This window comes from Marmota flaviventris, chromosome 14, assembly GCF_047511675.1.
Source record: "Marmota flaviventris isolate mMarFla1 chromosome 14, mMarFla1.hap1, whole genome shotgun sequence".
Classification (NCBI taxonomy): domain Eukaryota; kingdom Metazoa; phylum Chordata; class Mammalia; order Rodentia; family Sciuridae; genus Marmota; species Marmota flaviventris.
The window spans coordinates 21,211,092-21,235,721 of NC_092511.1; the positions used below are offsets into that span (position 1 = coordinate 21,211,092).

The following is a 24,630-nucleotide window of genomic DNA, read 5'->3' on the forward strand; positions in this document are numbered from 1 at the left end:
TTACAGCTGCCTGGGAGACTTTTAGCCCAGCCCAGCCATTCCCAAAATTCTGACCAAAGAGATTAAAAATGTTAGAAATGTGAAGCTTTGTGGGCTGGGGTGTGGCTCACTGGGACAGTACTTTCCTAGCATATATAAGATACTGGGTTTGACCCCAGCACTGCAAAAAGAAAAGAAAAAAAAAAACAGAAAAAAAGAAATGTAAAGGTTTTCATATACTTTACTTGAAGACTCTTATCAATAAATCACCCTGTATTCTTTCCTTCTGAAAAGGAATGAGGTATTTTAGGAGAAAAAGATAAATATGGCCAACATAACATAACTTGTTTCCATCAGTCAAATATAAAAAGGATGTATTTAAATTAAATATTTTTAAATTAAAAATTTAAATTGTTAAATATTTTTAAATCTCCCTAGTCAAATATGAGAGTATATTTAAATTAAAATATTTAACAATTATAAAATATTTCATATTCATTATAAAGCTAAGAACAATGTGAAAAAAAAACAACAAAAAAACTAAGAACAATGCAGAAAGCTAATCAGAAGAAAGTTGTAAAGGCACCCAAATCTTGGCATGTTTTGGTGATTCTCCTATAATCTACTTATGTGTGCAGACATAGATACACACACACACACACACACACACACACTTCTTCTTTCTGTAAGTGGAATTACACAGTTCCTGTGTGGTTTTTTGATCTTTTCTAACCCATGCTGGTTTTTTTTTTTTTTTTTTTAATTGTTGTTGTTGTTGTTCCTGGTACTGGGGATTGAACTAGAACTTGTGCTTGCTAAAGCCTATACTCTACCACTGAGCCATACCCCCTACCCCCCCATGCTTTTCCTTGATTACCAAAAAAATGAGTGCTCACCTCGACAGTGATTTGGTTTTTCACAGTAAATTAAATAATAGGATCCAAACCAGTTTTAGACAAGAGTAATTTAAGAGGAAAGATTTTCCTTGATCTTAAAAGAATCTTTGTGTATGTGACATTGGCTTGTTTTTCATAATCCCTGTTCATCCCAGTAACATGGAAGATAGAGTATAAGCAACATTTTCAATAATGTCTCAACATTTATTGGAGGAGAAGCTGAGTACTGCTCAGGAGAAAGAGACCTGCTGATGGCAGCTTCCTTTGTCATCCCTTGGCTCCAAATCTGTAAATTCCTTTCAGCAAATCAGAAGCTCTGCAGCCTACTGGAGATTATACCTTTTCACTTGAGTGTGCTCTTGTCGTGTCCCCCCACCCCACCTCTTTCCAGGGAGCGATCTTTCCAATATCATATAGCATTTTTTTTAGGTGAGTTTTGGTAAATTTTTTTCTCATACCTTTTCTTCAGTGTTTAATTGACTTTTGTAGGTTGGCCCACCCGTCTACCTGACTCTGTTACCATAGAAGATTTGGTTGCCATCTTGCACTTCTCACTCTTGGCTTGGCTTCCCTTTCCCCTAAACTTGCTCCTCTCTTGCTCCCTAGGTAGCAAATGTGTTTCTCTTCATTCCCCTTGCTGCCAGCCTGGTCCTGGTATTCCTCATCTTTCTTGCTTTCTACGGTCCCCTCTCTGGTCTTCTTTCCATTTTTTTTTCATACAGTCTTTTTTAAAACTTTTTTTTTTTGTAGTTGTAGATGGACAGCATGACTTTATTTGTTTATTTTAAATTTTTTTTAGTTGTAATTGGACACAATTCCTTTATTTTGTTTATTTATTTATTTATTTTTACATGGTGCTGAGGATTGAACCCAGGGCCTCGCATGTGCTAGGCGAGCGCTCCACTGCTGAGCCACAACCCCAGCCTTACCGTCTTTTCCTTTTTTTTTTTGTACTGTAGTCAGTAATCTCTTAAAAACGTTTAGACAAATGTTACTCTTATGTTAAAAACCATCATATGTGCTTGGCATAAAAACTGAATTAAGGTCTGGGGATGTGGCTCAAGCAGTAGCGCGCTTGCCTGGCATGCATGGGGTACTGGGTTCAATCCTCAGCACCACATAAAAATAAAATAAAGATGTGTCTATCGACAAAAAAACTAAAAAATAAATATTAAAAAATTCTCTCTCTATCTCTTTTAAAAAAAATCTGAATTAATTGTCACCGCTTGCAAGACCCTGCATTATTGACATATCCCTTGCTTACCTTTTGTCTTCATCTTTTGCTGTTTTCTCCCTCATTCACTGTTCTCCAGCCTCATTGCCCAGATATGTAAAGATTTCTTCCTAGACATATCAGACTTGATTGTGCTTTCACACCTTGCATCCTCTGTTTCCTCTGCCTGGGATGCTCTTCCCAGAACTTTTCATGGTTGGCCCCATAGTGTTATTCAGGTTTGGAATTTCTCTTCCTCTAGAGGTCTTAGTTGATTTTCCATTGTAAAGGATCTCTTTTTTTTTTTTGATAGCACCCTGTTTTATTTTCTTCATAACATTGAGCAATCTTAAACTGTCTTTGTCTCTTGTTTTATCATTTCTTCTTCCCTTAATAAAGTTGAAGTACCTGCTGTACTTCATAGACTGTAGTCCTGTCGATCATGGCCACCCATATTCCTGATACCTAGAACTATGCTCAGTCTGTCTTATTTAATTAGCAAGCAAACATACAAATAAACAAAAAAACAAAACCCAACAAGGGTGAATGAATCACTCAGATGGAGAAATGTCCTTTTCAACACCCTGTTCTTTCTAGAACCACCTGTTGCTGTGGTAAGGGAGGAAGGTGAAATAGCAGGGCATAGAAACACTTTCCCAGTCCTGGTGAAGCATAAAATAAATAATATAAAGTATGGCCCAGCAGGGAATATTTAGCAATTTCACATGGAAGGAGGCATGAAATTTGGTCCTTGAATTCAAACAAACTAGAATCAGATTAATCTTGAGGATTTTCTGTACTACTGCTGACTTCAGTCTTTAAGCCATATAGACAGATGAGTTTATCTTCAAGCTCCAAAACACCGTTGTCAGCAGTGTTTTCCATCACTTTAAAGCACTGCAGGTTGGATGCTTGTAGAGTCATTACTATCATTTGATTACCTTGTATATTATATGATGCTGGAATCTTTGTGTTTTCCATAAATCCTTTAAAATAACTTTTGTGTTGTGGCAAGAAAACATTTTACTATAAGTTGTGCATTCCTAATCTGAAAATGCCAAATCTAAAATCTTTCAAAATTTAAGACTTTTTGAGTGTCCTCATGATGCCCCAATGGAGAATTCCCCCTTCTGCCCCGTCCTGTGACAGGTTGCAGTCAAAATGTAGGTGCACTAAAATTACTACACAAATTTCACCTTAAACCTATGATGTAGAAGGCATATATGAAACATAAATGCATTTTGTGTTTAGATTAGGGTTATATCCCTAAGGTATTCCATTTTGTATGTGCAGATATTCTAAAATATGAAGAAATCTGAAATCTAAAGCACTTAGAGAGTCCCTAACATTTTGAATAAGTAATACCCAACCTATAGAAGGAAATGTTTTGGTATCTTTTTATAAAATATTCCCTGAAGAATATTTTATACTGACAGTAAATGAAGAATGTGTTTTAAAAATCTGTGAAAAATTAAAATATGTTACTATTCAGTTACTAAACTTTGTAACTGAATAGTAAACATTTTTTTGGTCCTTGAATATAAAGAGGAATAATCTAGTGTGTTAACTATATCTGAGGTAAGTTTCTTTCTCATTCTTTTTTGTTTTATGTTCAAATGAAAGAAAATTTACTTTTTTTGGGTAAAAGTAAATCTGATAGGAGACCGAGATAGTTTCTTTAAAGCCAACATTTCTTGAATTTATCTTCATATGATCTTTACCCTTCAAAGTGACCATCTATAGAAGTTGTACATTTATTCCATCTGTGTTTCCATTCCTTAAACAACTTTTTGTAGGTTCATTTTCACAATTGCTTCAGAGTCAGTTTTGGAATTAGGAGGGAAAATTAGTTCCTTTGCTTTACTCAATAAATTGAAAGCCTCACTTATTTTTGAAATGAAGGGCAACCTCTATTGGGGTCCCCTCCTGCCCCTGCAGGAGTTCTGTTTCTATTCTTCACACTTGAATAATTCCTACTCTTTCCACTCTTAAAAAAAAGAAAGATCTAACTTCCTAAGTTGGCTTTGTGATAGCATTTTATTAGCTTATGAGGCCAGTACTGTTGTTATGCAGCTGAGGTTTTGACTTATAAGATCATAAGAAGTTTTGTAAAGTAGATGTGTGTGAAGAACAAAGAACATTGCAGAACTTTGTGAAGTAATAGATTAAAAAAAATAACCAAAACATTGCGTCCTTGATGATTAACTCAACTACCTCCCTTTTTAAATTTACATTTTACCCGAAACCAAGTATAATGCATTGTGCTTTCCTGCAGATGAAAGTTGCAGTGTGCCAAATCTAGATGAAGCATCGTACCTTTGTGGAAAGAAAGAAAACCATCTGGTCCCAGAAAAAAGGCCAAAAGTGGGCTCTTTTCTGTTCTGAGAGAGCGAAAGCTAGGAGTCTAGTTTAAAATATGACCATAAAATTACTCTTATTTTATAATTCTTGGCAACAAAGACTAGAGACCTGTTTTGGATCATATATATAGTTTTAAAAGTCAAGATATACTTCTTTGAGGGAAGTAGTTGAAACTGTTGATGTTATTAGAAGGCATGTAAGTTTTCTTGTTAGATAAATGAATTACTTGTTTTAGGTGAAGACTTGTTGTTTTAACCTCTGTGATTAAAGACTTATTTTGTTCTGTAAACCAGTATTTTTAACTTTTTGTCTATAAAGTTCACTTTTTATTTACTTTACTAAATGTTATAAATAGGTGAGCTTTTAAAAAGTTCATTTAAAAAAATCTTTTCTTCTCTCTCTTTTTTTTAAAAGCTGTACATCATTGACTCCCGGACCCAACTGTGACAGATTCAAACTGCACATTCCATATGCTGGAGAAACATTAAAATGTAAGAAAATTATGACTGTTTTGATCAAAGTAGAGTTGTTAGTTATTGGACTTTGCGCTTTAGTTTTTATTTCTAGCCATTAAGTGTTCTCTCTTGCTTCTGATCAACTGACATATACAACTTTTCTTATCTGTCATTCAATCCTAGCTCTGTTAAAAAGAAGGCAGTTGGCAGGGAATAAGTTGTAGGCAAATGGGCATGTACAAATATTCTTTTTAAAAATATTTTTAGTTGTAGATGGACACTATATCTTTATTTTATTTATTTATATGTGGTGCTGAGGATCAAACCCAATGTCTCACATGTGCCAGGCCAGCACTCTGCCACTGAGCTATAGCCCTAGCCTCAGATATCCTTAATGTTTAGGCATGCACAATAATTCTTACGTGTGTGTGTGTGTGTGTGTGTGTTGTGTATGTTTTTTCCATAAGTAGCTCTTCTGTAATACCCCAATAAAGAGATCCACTGCTTTAAAATACCTATTTAGAGAGTTTTTAGGTAGGAATGGCTGCTATTCACCAGTATTTCTAAGCTTCTGGAGCTACTGATGCCAGGAACCATTATCACTGATATATTTCCAGTTGCCTCCTGACTGTGAGAGTTCTTCCTCAAAGATCTTGGCATGGCTTAGGCATGTTAACATGTTATCTCTTTTATAGTAAGGGTCAGAAATGCAAATGTCTTGTGATGGCCAGAGTTGTAACATGAATGAGGGAAGCAGACTGTGTTGATAAATTGGGGCACCTTGTCTCTGAGGGGGCTACCTCTCTCGACCCAGAAAGTAAAGGTCACAATTTTCGTATGAATTCAGTTTTAGATGTTGGTTACTTTTTCAAAATTAAAAATCTGGTGGGGCTAATATTATGCAGGCTAACCTGAATGTGATGGGACCATAGGTTTCTTACCTTGGCTAGATAGGGTACAAGATGTACCACTGGATTTAGGTTACCCCTTAGAGCATCTCACCTGGGTAGCATCAGCCTTCTCTGCCACTATTACCAGTGATAAAGTGCTATCCTAGTGTAGAACTGACAAGAGCTTTGGTTGGTTAGTATCAGTAATCTCACCAGGATTTTTTTTTGTCTTGAACCTACAGTTGTGGTGAACAGGGCATTAAAATCTCTCTGTTCTTAAGGAGGAATATAGTGCGTAGACATTAAAGATGGGCCAGGTGGGTAAGCTGCTTTTTGGATTCTGGATATGTTTTACCACTATATACCATGAGGGGCCACATCTTAGCATTCTCTAGAATCACTTTGTATTAATTTACCAAATGTAGCATTGAATGAAAAATTTAGGACATGCTGATTTGTTAACTTTGCATTATTTGACCATTCTTTAAAAAATATTAAAATATAAAAAGAATTTCACCTGTTTGAGGTAGTAGGACAATATTAGATTGCTACTTGTTGTGAAAATATATTAACTAAATTTAAAAGAAATGATCAAAGTAGATTACTCATATAGTTAAAAATGGAAATAGTGGCTCAGTGGTAGAGTACTTGCCTAGCACGTATGAGGCACTAGGGTCTATCCTGAGGACCACATAAAAATAAAGAAATAAAGGTCTTGCATCCATCTACAACTAAGAAAAATATTTAAAAAAATGAAAATGGCACTGAAATTATTTTGTGTAGGAGAGCTATAGTCTTCTGTCCTGTGACTCCCTCTCCCAGTCCTGTTTTCTGAGAGAACAACTTATAATTAAAACAAGAAAATTGTTTTAGTTTAGTTCTTCTGAGTTGGTCTCCATTTCTTTAAGTAATATGCTTTTGCCTCTGTTTTTTGATTTACATATTTGAGACATTATTACATTTTCACTTCCTCCCCTGATAAATGAAGCATCAATTTATTTTCATCCTAACCTTTATGTCATTCTTCCCCTTTAATGTAATTATATCACTGTTGACGTTCCGGTGTTTGTTATCCTGTAACTTAATAATTTTTTACTTTTTCTTGCTGTGCTGGAATTGAACCCAAGGCCTCTCACATACTTGGCAAGTGCTGTACCACTGAGCTACTTTCTTAGTCCCCCAATTTTTATTTTATTTTTCCAAAGATCACCTTAAACCATATATTTTATAGTTAAATGAACAGACCCTAAGAGTTCTTAGTAAGTGCAAGGCACAGAGTTAGCGTTGTTACTAGTTAATGATAATTGCTGTGCAATAATGACACTTATTTGGTTTCCTACGAACCATAGATAGTGTCTTTTGGTTCTTATTCCTCTTTCTTTGCCTTCCTACTTTTGTCTTCTATTATTTTCCTTTTGCATTTAAAAAAATCGCTTTAGTTGTAGATGGACACAGTACCTTTATTTTATTTTTATGTGGTGCTGAGGATCAAACCAAGTACCTCATATGTGCTAGGCAGGTGCTCTACCATTGAACTACAACCCAGCCTTCCTTTTTTTGCATTTTCATGATTGATAATTTATTATTTATTCTGAATCTATAATTTTCATCAGTACTTCATTTGTAAATTGCTTGAGTGATTACTCTGTAGGCTTGCCCCTGCATAATAACCAACATGAGATTTGTCTTTATTATTCACTTCTATTTTACCTTCTTTTGTTGAATGTAGGTATCGTGGGTTCTGTGTTTTGTAGAATTATCTCTTAGTAAACAGGTCACCTACTTAACTTGCTGAAACCCAGTCTCAAATAACTTGCTCAGATTCCATACTTCTCTCTCCCTTTTCTGTAGCCCTGATGATCATGTTTTATTTCCATGTTCACAATTTAGATATCGTATGTTCAAAGAGCTTTTTCTTGCTCTCTGTTCCTTTTTTATAGCATCTTGTTCTAATTTAATATTTACGTTATATTTTAAAATATTTCAGAGACTAAAAAAATTTAAAAAATTTTTGTTACCTGAGTTATTTTAATTTTTCACAGGGAGTATATTTTTGTTTAACATCTTTTTTCCCTCTCTTATTCTGTAGGAATAATAAAAGATATCCATATTTATTTGAGATAGTCAATAAAATACTGATTAGGGGTTTTTATTAATTAGGTGAGCAGGGCTTAAGGAGAGTATAATGAATTATGGGCCAGCTAATAGTATGAGGGACCCTATGTGTCATATTTTGTAGTTCAACTGTTTTTCCAAATAATTGGTTCTGTTTATTCAGGGAGTCTCTCGTATTTTTGCACTGAGGATACGTAAGTGGCTACCATTTTTGGGGTGCTATATAGAGTATTCTTTGAGGAGCTTTTAGTTAATATCCTTGTTTATAGCCCAGTGCCTTACTCTTGCCTCCCTTTAAAAGTTGGTAGAGGTTTACCAGTACATCTGGCTTCCTTCTTATCAATAGCCTACTCCTCACATATTGCAGGACAAGGCGTCCTTTGCCTTGTCTTGTCAATCACTATGTTTCATCTGCATTCTGCCTTCCAGAAATTTGCTGAAATTTCTCATCTACTGATTGCTACTTTCTCCTCTTTCTCTTTACCCTCCTGTTATTTTGAATTTTTATCTACCTATCTTTTCAAACAGGATGGGGGAACTCAGAAGAAAGAAGAAATAAATGTATGTGGTCAGTTCATGGTTTTGAGACAGAAGTAGTGTGATTTCATTGGCATCTTTCTAGCTGTATGAGTTTCTGTTAGGAAGCATTTGCTAATATTCTGTATCTTCTCATTACTATAATATTTTCACAGGAAATCTTTTATAATATTTATGATTAGTCCTATTGCTGGCATTCATTTTATTGTAATTTTGTTCTATCATGATATCACTTTTTTTAAGGACTTTTTTTTAGGCCATTGGGTGCTCTTTAATGAATGAATAGCTATTATATATTGGGGTTCTTACAATAAAGTGAGTTGAAAGTAAGTCCTATTCTTAAGCAGACCAAATAAAAGAAAAATGTAATTGATCATGGAAACTATGTTTCAAGTTTTCTGAATTAAATGGATGACATTATTTTCTCCTTCTGAAAAACTTGACTTAATTTAGGAATGCTTTCTGAAGAATGTTGACCATATGTTTCAGTGTCAGGGAGTGCAGACCCAGAGGAAGATTTTATTTATCAGATTAGTAGAAGGTGGTGTTATGTATAAATTTGTTGGCAAAATTCATTTCTTTGTGAAGTTGTAGTATGTAAGGTAGCACTTTGCCTTTTGTTTGAAAAAATTACCCTCTCAAATTTGTATCCTTTGGGGCACCCCTGTGCTTTAATATGGAGGCCACCTCAATAAGCTTATTCAAATTTCCAGACCGAATTTGTTTGTTAAAATTTGTTGAAAATATGATAGATTCATCAAAATAAACAAATCAGCCACATAAATTATGAAATATAAGTCATTGGTCTATGATTGTAAACATTGTGAAATACACATTAACTTAGAAAATCGAAACACACCCTTTGAACATGTAGTTAACACTCAAGTAAAGTTCACTTGAGTCATCTTTATTGGGCTTGTGTTTTTCTACCTGCCCACATAAATTTGTTCTCGTCAGCGCTTACAAAGCAAGATTGTTTTATGTTCCTTAATTTGTATGATATTTAGGTCATGGTCATTTAAGATTTCTTTATTTGTAACTTATATGAAAATTATTTCAAAATTAGTTCTGGTTATAATCTTTCACAAACATTTCTAGGAGGGTTTGAGTCATGGTGTGTTGATAGTAGTTGTAATGTAGGACAATTAGATATTTTATTACCCTCAGTAATTAGTATAGTTTCTCTCTTTATAATTTGAAATTCATGGAAGTAGAAAATTTACTATATTAACCAGAATTTACTGTAAAGAAAAATCATAGCGAGTCATGAATGTTTAAAAATAGTAACATACTGCTGCATTGCTTCAAAATTATGTTAGCCTCACTCATTTTTTTTCTTAAGTCATTCTTTTATTTTACTTAGAAAAATTTTTACAAAGATGTAGACTTAGGTATGTTTCTACTCCATCAATTTTTATAACCTTAAATTGATTATATCCAAGATCAATAATGTCATAGTGGTTAATTATCATAAGACTTGTGATTGAATCGAACCTCTTATAACCAACATAATATTCATTCATATTTAGATGAACAAATACAATTCTCAATAACAAACATTTTAACAAATGTGGTTTGCTAACACAAACATAGTTAAATGTAAGGTTATATAGTTTTACAGTCCTTGGACGATAACTATCATAGCAAACAGAAAAGCTCTTTGACTTTTAAGAAACAGGACCTAGAATGAAACTTAATTTTATGTAGAAGAAAACGAATAAGAACAGGTTTAAATTGTACTATATGGAAAATAATAGATAAATCTTTTCTTACTTTCTCCTTTTTTATTTCTAAGCAAAATTAGTTCAAAATTAGTTCTGGTTATAATCTTTCACAAACTTAGTTCTTTACACTCTTAAACGATTTCTTATTTAAAGTTTCTCATTAAATTCCATTGAAAACTTGTGGCATGCAAGTTAAACTATAATTTTAACCAAGGTTCAATCAACATATTTGGAATTAATTGAATTTTATTTCATAACTTTAAGCTTAGTGAAGTTAGAGATGGAGGCTGTTTTGTTTATTTAATTGTATCTTCAATTCCTAGTGCAGTAGAGATATGCAGCTAAATATTTGTGGAAGGAATGGAGTGAACACATGCATGAATTAATGAATCGTAGCGTGCAGGTTTTTGTTGATTGTAGTGTTAAAAGAACGCAGCATTCTGTCACTTGTATCAGCCTTTTGCCAACAGAAATTCAGTCTTTAGAAGTTATTTATTATACAAGGAATTTGTAATTGGAACATTGCTCTTAACAATTCAGAAAACAGGAAGGACATACAGTACTTTGCAAATTTGGATTCTGAACCAATTTTGTCTTTATATATTTTGCTCTGCCCTCTGAAAGCAGATTAATGAAATAGCATATAATTAAAAATTTATATTTCAAAATATTTTGTATATTAGAAAACACTCCTTGTCCAAATCTGTTTCATCTGTGAATAAAGGAAACTTTATGCAGTTAATGATGAGAATGAAAGGTGAAAGAGAGGGCATATTTCTACCCATGAATCCGTGAACTGATTCCTGCAGAATTACCCATATTCAAAATTAAATAATTGAAATTTTAAAAGCCAGAAGATTATAGTACATTAGGAATGATGGTATTATTTCCTCAGCTCTTTTAATGCGAAGAGACAACTGCTGGCTAGAGAGAGAGTTGCCAATTTGTATAAGATACTCTTGGAAAACGTCAAAGGATAGAGCTCTTAACTGAAGAGAAGTCCTTCAATCTCACAGTCATAGAAGGTACAACTTACACTTACTTAAACAGGAGTGGAAATGTGGATCTTCAGTGATCAGGATTGATGTGAATAAAATACACGTTAAGGTCTAAGACAGCACCACTGAAGTGGAGAAAATTTACCAGCGACAGCAAAATTCACAGAGGCAGAGCCATAAGCTTCATATAAACATGTATTTGTAAAAATAGCCATCCTATCATGCTCTGTAGAATTTAATTCTAGAAGAAATTATTGAGTTTGTTTTTTGTGTGCATATCCTATTTAAATAGGGCAGGGAGTGAGGCTGTTTTGCTCATGTTTTTTTTCCATTCTCTAGCTTGGTGCCTGACATTTATAGAGGCTTAATAAGTGTTTGTGGAATGAACAAACCATGTTCTTTCTTTGGATCTGGCAATGATGAGGTTTGATGAGGAAGTGACAAAACTTAATTCTGCAAGTTCTTTGAATAACACTGTTTATGCAACTATGAAGAGAGATTATTGAAATATTATAAGTTATATTGAGCAAGTCTGTGGCCAGTAAATCAGTTTGCTAACATTGGTTTCAAATTTGAAATTATCTTTTGTTTAAAATTTCTGTATTTCATACTAACAATTTATTTTAATCAGGGACTGTTTGGTTATAAGAAACCCATTGGAACGAACCTAAATTAAAGAATTTGTTTATTTATCTTTATAAGTAATCAAGCAAATTTTATGGTGCCCAAAGGCAGAAAGAATAGCCAAGCTTCACAGGGATCAGAACCAGAGTCTGGAAGGCCAGTAGACACCATAGTGGCTAGTCAGCATCTGTGTCCTGTTGTGCAATATAGTCTATTGTCACTTTATTTTTTTCCCCCCAGATTTCTCTTTCTCTTCACATTGGATAAAAATGACTTCCTAAGCTCCTACATAGTGACTTGATTGCAGGCCATCAGAGAGGAAGTCACTGAGTCTAAATTCCTAGGAGAGGGGTTCTGACTGGTGGCTTGGGCTAAAAAGTGTCCACTTGTGTCACAGTCATATGGCCAGGGGGCTCTGGGTCATTTATTATCAGGCTGGTTGCTAGAGGTCAGCTTTAACATAAGGTAAGCATGAATTGGGCAGGTACTTTGTTATAGGAAATCATTCTAAAGCACTTCTAAATGAAACTACTGACATTTCTCTTTGTCTTTAACAATAGAGCAATACTGTTGTTTATCATCTGAGAGGAATGATGAATATTTATCAAAACCATTTGTGACAGAGTGAAAAAGTCATGCCAAAAAGTTCTCCCCAAAGGTTTCAAAGTTGAAATTCTTTCCCTTCATAGGACAAAGTATGAAAAAAAAAAAAAAAAGATTCCAATTTGGATAATACATTTCTCTCGTGTCTTCAGAGGTTCAGCGTAAAAGTACTATTCACTTCCAAGTATTCAGTTCTGCTTTACTAAATTTAAATATGCAGTTTTTGGAGAATGAAACCAATTTCAGAACTGCTATTGAAATGGAATGCACTATTTAATTAAACAGTAGCCAAACATAAATGCAAAGATTTTTATAGACAAGTTGCAAATAGCATTTTAGAATTCTCTTTTACTAAATCTACTCAAATTCAGCTTTATTTTTGATCCTTACCTCCTTGAAGGGTTTTCCTGTTACATGTGTGCATGTGTGTGCATGTGTTTGTGTGTGTTAGCACAATGCTTATTGGCATCTCAGGTCTATTACATATTAATTTTTTCTAAGAAAATAGTGTAGTAAGCTTAGAATGTGCTTCTTTTTCTGTCCCTTGCCCTCTAAAAACTTGCTGATACAGCACAAAGTAGAGGCACTGAGGGATGTGGAAATGATGGCTGTCACACAGAAAATGGTAACCAATCTGATGGCACCAAAGGACCAGTGGTTCTTTGGGGAAGTTTGTGCATCAGCTGAAAAAGATACCAAGGCTCTATTGATTTCATCTCATGTATAAGAAATTTGTACTTTGCTTTGTTATTACACCTTACATTCTGAACTTTGACCAGTAGGTCCCAAAGCTGATTGGTGTGGCTATAGTTGCTGGCATTTTTGTTGGGATGACAACTTATTGTACTGTTTAAAAGAAACAATCTATTTGGGAAATGTTAACCTAGTAATCTTTCTGCTTCAACCTCTCCTTCTTCCCCTCCAGTATTTAGTGGGCTGAATTCCTTAGCTTGACATTCAAGGCCAGTCAAGTCTAACATTCTGGTTTCCCAGTCCACCCCAGTTGGAGCTCAGCTAACAATTTAATGCGTGTCAAAAGCTATGGCACAATGGATTTGCTCATCGTGCTTCCCCGAGGCCTTGCTTTTGCTGCTTCTGCTTTTGTTCACACTGTTTTGGCTTTAGTTGGACAAAACAAGCAAATAATAAAATAGCTTGTTTTGTGACATATGTATGATGTTTCATTTGCACTTACAAATCAGCCATCGTGATGGATGTACTCTCCATTTGGGAGCCTCCTTAGGCTAGTACTTTTCTGTCTCTTGCAAGGAGAGTAGGAGTTAACTGTTTTTACTATGACTTGCAGTTGAGCTAAGTGAAAAGTTGGGCACTGTGTCCAGGGACTTAGCATTTTGCATCACGCTGAGAGGCACTGTAATTTTCTTTAGTAGCATAGTCCATTTTACTTTTATTTTTATCTTTTAAAAAAGATTCACTTACTTAAAGATTATTATTATCTAGCATTCAAGGTATTTTTAGAGGCTAATTAGGGAGGCAGGTCACCTTTGATTTAGTGACTGTTCTAAAAAATGCTCACTGAAAGGCAAGTAAAAAGTGCTAATTTTGTGGATTAGACATTCTCTCCCTTAGATTTTCAGGATTCCTTTGCCTTGCTCTTTTGGAATATTTTATTTTATTGGAATTCATGGACTATTAGAAATACCTAGAGTAGCAACTAATATTATTTATTTAAATTTGTAAAATCAGATTAGTTATAGTTAATAATACATATGTAATCTGGCTTTAATGCCAATAATGGTTTATTAAGAAGTGACTGATATCATTGCTAAGCTAACTTGTGGAGCATGATTTTAAAGAAAATAGAATTAGCATACATTAGTTCATTTAATCAACACAACTTGGAAGTGGAAATTTATATACCACTCTTTTATATCTTTTTGATATTGTGGTATGATTTACATACACTAAAATGTACCCATTTTAAGTGTAAAGTGCCATGCATTTTGGCAGTTGTAAAGACCTGTAACCTAGACCACAGTCAAGATATAGAATGTTTCTTTCCCTCGACAAATCAAGTTGGTCTTCTTCAGCACCCTTCCCCTAACTCCTGAGTCTTAGCTTTTCTCTGAAACTATGCAACACTTTTGCCTATTTTAGAATTTTATATAAATGGAATCATATACTGTGAATTTAGGGTTTAGCATCTTTCATGCAGCATAAATGTTTTTGAGATTCATCCATATTGTTACTTTTATCAGTACTTTGTTTCTTTTATTATTGAATAAAAGAAAGTATACAAAGTATAACATTGTATAGACCTACTGTAGTTGTTTTTGTTTTTTTTTGTTATTCATTCATCTATTGAAGGACATTTGGATTGTTTCCAGGTTTTGGCTATCTATTGTGAATAAAGTTACCACTACATTTTTATAGATGACTTTTTGTAGAAATATGTTTTTATTTTTCTTGGACAAATACATAGAAGTAGTCTGATCATGTTTTAAGCTTTATAAATATGTGGTTAAACTGTTTTCCAAAGTAGTTGTGCCATTTTACATTACTGATAGCAATTTATTGAATGTTCTAGTTACTCCATATTCTTGCCAATTTGGTATTGATCCATTTTGACCATATATTTGTCATTAAACCATTTTAGGGTGGTTCATTTTTGGACCTTCCATTGTATTTCCTTGGTATGTCTGTCCTTAACCAAAGAACATCCTCTCTTGATTCCTGTAGCCTTATAGGATGTCTTTAAATAAGATTGTGTAAATCCTATAACTTCTTTTTTAAAGCTCTTTGTTGAAAGTTACAGAAGTCCTGCTGAATAGTGCATTGAATCTGGAGGTCAACTTGTGGAGCGTTAATATCTTACTAACATTGAGTCTTCCAGTAGATGCAAATGGTAACCTGTCCATTTATTTAGGTAGTAATTTTTTTCAGCAGTATTTTGTAGTTTTCAGTGAACATATCTTAAACAGATTTTGTTAAATTTACTTCTACATATTTAATATTTTTGTCAGTTAATTATATGATTTATTTACTTTGTTTAATTCTATTTGTTTTTTTACACATTTTTTTGGTGCATTGTGGTTATACATAATGGTCGGGTTTGTTACATATTAGTACATGTATATAATATAACAATATAATTTGGCCAGTATCACTCCCAGCACTTCTCCCCTCCTTCCTTGTCCCTTTCCTTTATTCTATTGGTTTCCCTTACTTTTCATGAGATTCCCCCACCTTTCTTTTCTTTTTTCTTCTCTAGCTTCCACATATGAGAGAAAACATAAGACTCTTGACCTGAGTTTGAATTATTTTGCTTAACATAATGACTTCAAGTTCCATCCACTTTCTTGCAAATGACATAATTTTATTTTTTCTTTATGGCTGAAGAAAGTTCCTTTGCGTATATACACTGCATTCTTTTTATCCATTCATTTGTTGATGAACATCTATGCTGTTTCCATAGTTTGTCTATTGTAAATTATGCTGCTGTAAACACAAATGAATGTATCACTGCAGTATGATGACTTTAATTCTTAGGATAAATACTAAGGAGTAGAATAGCTGGATCATATGGTGGTTCCATGCCTCATCTTTTGAGAAACCTCCATACTGATTTCCTTTGTGATTATACTAATTTACAGTCCTATCAGCAGTGTAAAAGTGTTTTTCTCCTCATACTCTACAGCATTTATTATTGTTTGTATTCTTGAAGACTGCCATTCTTACTGGTATGAGATGAAATCTCAGGGTAATTCTGATTGGCATTTGGCATTTATTTAATTGATAATGGTGTTGAACTTTTCTTATATATTTGTTGGACATTTGTATTTCTTCTTTTGAGAAGTGTCTGGTTTCATTTGTCCATTTATTAGTTGGGTTATTTGTTTTTTTGGTGTTAAGTTTATTGAGTTCTTTATATATTGTAGATACTAATTCACTCTCAGAAGAATAGCTAGCAAAGATATTTTTTCCCATTCTGTTGGTTCTCTCTTTCCATTCTTAATTGTTTCCTTTGCTGGACAGCATTTTAATTTTATGCCATCCCATTTATTAACTCTTAGCATTATTTCCTAAGCTTTAGGGGTCCTATTGAGAAAGTCATTGCTTGTGTCTATGTGCTGGAGTGTTGACCTGACATTTTCTTCTAGGAGTTGCATAGTTTCTGGTCTAATTTCTAGGTTTTCAATCCACTTTGAGTTTATTTATTTATTTTTTTGTTTGTGTGTGCAGGGTGAGAGATAAGGGTCTAGTTTCATTCTTCTACACATGGATAATCAGTTTTTCTAGTACCAATTATTTACAAGGCTTTTTTTTTTTTCCTCCAGTGTATGTTTTTGGTACCTTTGTCAAGGATCAGGTAACTATAGAAGTGTGGGTTTTTTCTCTGTGTCTTCTCTTCTGTACCTTTGGTCTATGTTTCTGTTTTTTTTTTTTTTTTATACCAGTATCATAGTTTTATCACTATATGTCTATACTATAACTTGATATCAGGCATTGTAATGCCTCCAGTGTTGCTTTTTTTTTGGCTTAGAATTGCTTTGGTTATTCTACGTCTCTTATTCTTCCAAATGAATTTTAAGACTGTTTTTTCCCAGTTCTGTGAAGAATGTCATTGGTATTTTGATAGAGATTGCATTGAATGTATATACTGCCTTTGTGTAATATGACCATTTAAACAATATTAATTCTGCCTATCCATGAGCATGGAAGGTCTTTCCATTAAATACTTAATATTTTTTGATCCTGATTTATAGTGTAAGTTTTTTAAACTTTTTTTTTTCTGATTGTTGCTAATATATTGAAGTATATATACTCAACTTTGGTATATTGACCTCATATACTGCTGTGTCTCTAAATTCTTTGTGATTCACTTGTTAGTTCTAGTAAATTTTTTTTGGAGATTCTTTAGGTGTTTTTTCTAAAAATAATCATGTCACTTGTGAAAAAGACAGTTTTGCCTTTTCCTTTCCAATGTGTATTTTTTATATTTCTCATTCTTGCTTTATTGCAGTGGCTAGGACTTCCATTACATTGTTAAGTAAAGTGGTGGAGTTAGACATCCTTGCCTTGTTGCCATTCCTGAGGTTGAAGGAGTTGAGTCATCAGGCTCAGGTGTTCCTTTTTCAGTATGCGAAAGTTCCCATGTCTTTTAATGTGCTGAGAATTATTATTATGAAAATAATTTTAATATGTTAAAATATTTTTTTCTCTGTATACTGGGATATGGTATTCTCCTTTATTCTAGTAATATAATGAATAAACCTATTTTCAAAGGTTAAACATTTGTTGCATTCTTTTAATTAGCCACTCTTGATCTTTGTGCATTGTTCATTTTATGTATTGCAGGATTCAATTCGATTCACTCATTCTTATAAAGTGCTTTGTGTACCTGTATTTGATACTGTGTTTCTGTTCTTGGAGTTTTTTAGATTAGTTTTGTTATCAGAGTGATGCTGGCCTCATAAAATGAGTTGGAAAGTATTCAATCCTTTGTTTTCTGAAAGAGTTTGTGAAGGGTTAATTTTATTTCTTCCTTAAATGTTTGAGAAGGTTCACCAGTGCAGTCATCTAGACCTGGAGGGAGAGAGCGAAAGAGGGAGAGAGGGACAGAGGGACAGAGGGAAGAGAGGGAGGGAGGAAGGGAGGAAGAAAGGAGAGAAGGGGGGAAGGAGAGAAGGGGGGAGAGACACAGAGGGAGAAAGAGAGAAAGAGGGAGGAGGAGAGAGAAGTTTGTAACTATGAATATAATTTCTTTAACACATATAAGGGTAGCAAGTTATTTGATTCTTTCTTTTTTTTTTTTGGTACTGGGAATTGAAATAGGGACACTCAACCAGTGAGCCACATACCCAGCCCTATTTTGTGTTTTATTTAGAGACTGGATCTCACTGAGTTGCTCAGCACCTCACCGAATTTGATTATTTTTAAGTGAGTTTTAATAGTATTGCTTCTTAAGGAATTGTCCACTGCATCCAAATTGTTAAATTTTTGGCATGCTGTTATTCATAATGTTCCCTTCTTATGTTTTTACTGCCTGTATGATCTATACTCATGTCCCTTCTTTCCTTTCTGACATTGGCAAATTGTGTCTTTTCTTTTTCTTTTTTCTCTTGGTAACAGGGATTGAACCCAGGGACCCTTAACCACTGATCTGCTTCCCCTGCCTAACACTGTTACCATATGTGAAAACAGTGCCTTCTCTCTTCTAAAAATTGCGCTTGTACCTTTGGCAAAAATTCATTGATATGTGCAGCTCTTGGACTTCATATTTTATTTTGTTGATCTACATGTATGCCTTTATGCTGATATTATACTGTTTTGTTTAGTGTACTATTATGAAATCAAGTCATATGAATCCTTCAGCTTTGTTCTTTTTTCCAAAATGGTTTTGGAAATTCAAGTTTCTTTGCATTTCCATATAAAAGCTGGAATCAGCTTGTTTTTTAGTTTTGTGTTTTTTAGTATTTGATGTACTGGTCTTGCACTTTTTTAAATGCTTTTATTTCTAATTGCTATTATATAGAGATATAGTTTTTTTTTTGGGGGGGGGGTCTATTGATCTTGGAGCATCTAAGTATGGTAAGCTCATGTCCGAGTTATATTTTTTTTTGTAGTTTTCTTGAAACATTCTATGCAGAAAATTTTGTCATTTGTGAATTCCAGTTTTGGTTCTTCCTGTCTAGTCTCAATTCCTTTTATTGCCTTAGTCCACTGACTGGAATCTTCCAATGTGTTATAGACTGAATATGTTCAAAATAGACTCTCTTACTTATTACAGATTGTAGGGGAAAAGAGTTCTTTTTTTCACTATTAAGTATAATGTTGGCTGTATGTTTTTCAGAGTTGCTCTTTATTAGGCTAAGTTTCCTCTATTCCCAGTTAATTGAAAATATTTTATTTTATTTAGTATTTTAAAATCAGGAGTGAAGTTGGATTTGGGTAAATACTTTTATTCATCTACTGCAGCATTTTTTCTTTTTTAATGTTATGAATCTAGTGTATTTCATTGACCAGTTTTTGAGTATACAAACTACGTTGCGTACTTGGGATAAACTCCAGTTATGATGTTTAAATCTTTTTACATGTTGTTGTTTAATTCAATTGAAGTTTTGGAAAGTTTGCATTTATGTATAATTTGTGAATTATACTGGTTTATAGTTTCTCTTTAATTTTTCTCCCAGTTTTTGCATCATAATTAAAATGATGTCAGAGCTGGGCATGGTGGCATGCTTGTAATCTCAGTGGCTTGGGAGGCTGAAACAGGAGACTGGCAAGTTCAAAGCCAGCCTCAGCAAAGGTGAGGTACTAAGCAACTCAGTGGTCAAATGCCCCTGACTTCAATCCCTGGGACTCTCCAAAAAGGATTTCAGAATAGAATGAATTGATAAGTAAACGCTTTTCTTAATTTTTATGAATGTTTATGAAGAATTTGTGTTATGTTTCCCTAAGTGTTCAGTGGCATTTATCAGTGCAACAGTCTGGGCCTAGAATTTTCTTTCTCTCTCTCTCTTTCTTTTTCTTTTTTGTGGCACTGGGGATTGAACCTAGGGGCAACTTACAATGAGCCACTTCCCCAGCCCTATTTTGTATTTTATTTAGAGACAGGGTCTCACTGAGTTGCTTATGGTCTTGCTAAGTTGCTGAGGCTGGCTTTGAACTGGCGATCCTCCTGCCTCAGCCTCATGGCTGCTGGGATCACAGGTATGCACCACTGCACCTGGCTAGGATTTTCTTTTTGTAAAGGTTTTAAAGTGCAAATTAAATTTCCTTACTAGATAGCACTACTCATCTTATCCACTTCATATTGCACTAGTGTGGCTAGTTTGTGTCTTTAAAAGAAATTATCCATTTCATCTAAGTTGCTGAATTTTTTGGCATAAAGTTTTCATAATATTCTTTTATTTTTACAAATATATGTAAAATCCATAGTGATATCACCTCTGATTTCCTAATTTTGGTAACTTGTATTCTCTTCCCATTTTTTTCTTTAACTTCCTGGTTAATAATTTATCATTTTTATTAATGTCCTCAATCAGCTTTTGGTTTCATCCATCTTCTTTGTTGTAATTGTCTTTTATGTTTTATTGATTTCTAATCTTTTAAAAAATCTTTTTAATTGTAGATGAACCCAATATCTTTATTTTATTTACTTATTTTTAAGTGGTGCTGAGGATTGAACCCAGTGGCTTACCCATGCGAGGCAAGCGCTCTACCACTGAGCTACAACTCCAGCCCTCCATTCTAATCTTTACTATTTCTTTTTACTTTTGAGTTTTACTTGCTCTTTTTTTCTAGTTTATTAAGGTGGCAGCTGAAGACACTGATTTGATACCTTTCTTCTAATGTTGGTGTGTAGTGCTGTAAATTTCCATCCTAAGTATTGCTTTAACTACTTCCTACAAATTTTTTTATGTCGTGGTGTTTTCATTTATTACACTTTCTAATTTTCTGTTAGATTTTTTCTTTCAACCTCTGGCTATTTAGAAATGTGTTATTTAGTTTCTATAAATTTCTGGATTTTTCTATTATCTTTCTTTTATTGATTTTGAATTTAATTTCATAGTGGTCATAGAACATACTTTGTATGACTTCAATCATTTAAAATTTTTCAAACTTGTTCTATTTACCATAATATGCACTGTCTTAGTAAATGTTCCATGTGCACTGAAGAATGTGTTTCTGTTATTCTTTATGGAGTGTTCTGTAAATAAGAATTAGGTCAAGTGGGTTAATAGAGTTGTTTAAATATAACATTGCTTCTTATTTTCTCTTAACTTGTTTTCACAAAGAAGGACATTGAGATCTCTGAGTATATTAGGGGTTTATGTTGTTTAAGTGTGTACTCTATTGATTTCTGTCTAGTTGTTCTATTGCTTGTGGAGAATGATGGGGAAATTGCAGACTATAATTTTAGATTTGTCTACTTGTTTTTACTTTTCTGTCAGTTTTTGCTTCACATATTTTAAAGCTCTGTTAATCATATGCATAAACATTTAGGATCATTATATCCACTTGACTTGATTCTCTTTGCCCTTGGGTAAAATCTGCTTTATTGATATTAATAAAACATGGTACAACTTTTTCCATTCTTTTATTTTTAACCTATATTTGGGGCTTTACATTTAAAGTGGGTTTCATAAGGCAGTATATGATTATGTCTTGCTTTTAATTCTGACAGTCTTTGTCTTTTCATTGGTATGTTTAGATCATTTACATTTAATGTGATTATTGATGTGCTAGGTTGATCAATGATTGAGTTATAGATAGTATCTTGAGACAGCATATATTGTCAATAAATACTTATATTTCTAATATTTATCTTTGTTTTTCAGGATGATTTTCTTTTTTTGTAAGACTGTAGCACTGCCAATAGTGTCTTCATATTAGAAAAGAAGGGACATGAACTTTTTCAGAGTAGGTCAAGCAGAGATTTTAAAATTCTAGTTTGACCTCAGAATGAGGGGTGTTTACAAAACTAGGTTTTTACTGCAAGTATCCAGAGGGATTTGATATCCTTCTCTATTTTCAAGTAGTCCTTTTTCTTTTTTTTTTTTTGCCTCTTTAAGGAATTAAATTGTTCTTATCTCTAGGATATTTCAAATAGAAATTGGCATATAACCTTTTGGGGCATGTTATGGCCACTTCAGATGGTGTAGATACTCCAGATGGATTCTTGTTGCATAGCAGGCTTTACATGGCGTCATTTGATCTCCCTTGATTTTTGTTGGGGAATATAATTGAGATTTCATATTTCATTCTCCTAAAAGAAACCATGCTTTATTTTCCAGTATATAACATTCATATTTACTCATATATATTTAAACTTTAAAAATATTTCTCTATACCTGTGTATATATGTAGATATTTATTTTTGTGTCAGATGTGACTCTTCCATATCTTGAAATTAAAAAGCAAAACTTTTGTGTGATTTAAAAAGTCTAATTCTTGATTGAATAGTTCTTTTAATACTATTTTAATACTATTGCTGTCAAACCTCCAACTTAATGAAATCCTTCTTTACATTTCAGATTTAGACAATATAATCATCTTTTGATTCTTTAGCCATTTATATATCAGCACATGGAAAAGAAAACCATGTGGCTTTGCCCTTCATTATTTCTCTTTTGATACAATTCATATTAATATCTTTAGTGACAACCCCACAAATTTCTTGTTTTTCTTCTGTCACTGGCAATTGGCTAGCTCCTAGAAGAAAAGGAACAAAATGTTTTGGTATGATTTATATTTTAGTAGTGGAGAATTATAGCCATTAAAAAATAAGCAACTTAACCAAAAATATGGTTAAAAAAAAGAAGGTAGATAAAAGAGGATTTGGGAAGCTCCAGGGAATTTTGTAGATGTGGGATTTCAGATGAGGATCAAGTACATCTAATATGAGGGGAATCAAGGAATAGGAAAGGGAGATGATGGGAATAGACCTAGTTTGAGGAGAAAGAGAAAGGGATTTAAGAAAAAATGTTATTTTTGCCTGAATAAAATTTATGTTTTCCCCTGTTTTGAGCCTTAGATATTGGAATCTTCTCCTTTATTGTCTTCCTGTGTGGGAAGCCGGTTAGATAGTGGCTACATTCAGTGTATAGAAAAGTTACAACTCATTTCTAGTTAGTTCTTCCTTTGTACTTAATGCCTAAACCTCTCCATCTGGAGAAATGCCAGTTTGCCACTAAATTTAAATAAATAAGAACATGTCTCATCAATAGGGGTGGCAAATTTAGCCCCTCTTCAGAGCACTGAGCAATTTATGACCATATGTTAAATACCATAAAACAGCTTTAAAGACTTGGTCCCTGGCCATTGCCAGATTGTACCGTAGGAGTGCAGCATCACTGCGAGGGACTGGGAATGTTTCCTCCGGCCCTTGGAGGCCTCAGCAACTCACTGATGTCACAGCCAGAGAGGCCTGTTTTCAAACATTCCCTTTTTAAAGGTGAGATACTAAAAGATTCCATTTTGGCATTTGGTGCAAAGAAGGCAAGACTTCTTTTTGATTCTTCAGGGTCAAAATTAGTATGGAAAGTGTTGTGTGGGAGAGTGAGTAACTTGGCAGCAGTGAGTGCAGAAGGCAAGTCTAGGAATAGGTAATAGATATCCTACTCATTCTTTTTCTTGGAGCATGAACTGGACTTTTACATGGCATAAGCCAACCAAATACCGCATTTCTCACTCATTTTCTTTTTGCCAATTTTCATGGAATTAATATTAATATTAAAAACATTTTTTAAAATTTCATACCAAAGAACTGCCAATTGTAAGGTTTTCTTTTCTTCCAGGAGGATGACTCATTATTTGGTGAACTCCAAGTATTAGTTTTTCTTCTTACCATCCTCACCGCCCATGACTCATATATGGCATTCAGTGGGCCCACCACTGACAATATGAAGGTGTGTGTCAGCTAGCATGTGATGTGTGGTCAAGCAATGCTCTCGGACCTCAGATGGGCCCTTAACAGATGTGAGGAAACCACTGGCTCCAGCAGGGAGCAGTGCTATTCAACAGGAATAGTCACCAAAAAGCTTTGTACAAGTTTTTTCTGACTGTTCTTTTGGAAGGGTAGCTCTTCCTACAAAGGAAGATGATGAAATTTGGCTGTCAAAGGTCCAGGATTCCTAGCCTTCTTCAATGTGTAAGTGCCAGCCCGAGGGCTGATTTCCTGTCAGTTCCTGTGTAGTTCGCACTACATCCTCTTTGCAGTATTTTCAGTCATCCATCATAACTGCTCTCCTGTAAGTTTTTGGCAATGTGATCTCAGCTAGCAGAAGGCAGCTGGCATATTTCTCTAGGAAGGGCAGCTGGAGCGCTCCTGTCTCACCCTTCGTACGTCCAGGAAGCACACCATTGTTACTTGTTGCTGCTTTCTTCCTTTGAAAGAACAAAAAACTTCAAACTTGGGTAAATTCTGAAGGTGCTGGCTGGCAGTTTGAAACGACCCATCCATTTTGTTGGTGTAGGACACATACTTGAGTGATGTCGTCTGGTTTTTCCATAAGGTAGAGGTTTTCTAAACTCCAGTTGTTAATGAAGTCATACTTGAATCTTAGAGTCACAAAAGGATTTTTTGTTTTGTTCTAGGCTTTAATTTTCAAATTCAGTCTAATTACTTAGGCCATACTATTGCCCAGTTACTTCTCTTAATTTTTTCTTCCCTTTAACACTGGAATTTTTCTGTTCATGTTATCAGCATCTGTTGGGTCTGTTCACTTGGGATATGCCTTGGGTATTTGCATTGGATTTTCAAACGATA

At 34.0% G+C, this 24,630-nt stretch overlaps 1 protein-coding gene across 2 annotated transcripts in view; it reads left to right on the forward strand.

Annotated features, from left to right (window-relative positions):
* The window catches only part of Babam2 (BRISC and BRCA1 A complex member 2), a 395,729-nt gene that overhangs the window by 36,248 nt on the left and 334,851 nt on the right, over positions 1-24,630 (forward strand). For both annotated transcript variants that reach the window (XM_027933462.2, XM_071601451.1), the window contains exon 3: positions 4,864-4,940. In XM_027933462.2, coding sequence (XP_027789263.1) covers positions 4,864-4,940 — 77 coding nt within the window. The remainder of the gene's footprint in view (positions 1-4,863; positions 4,941-24,630) is intronic.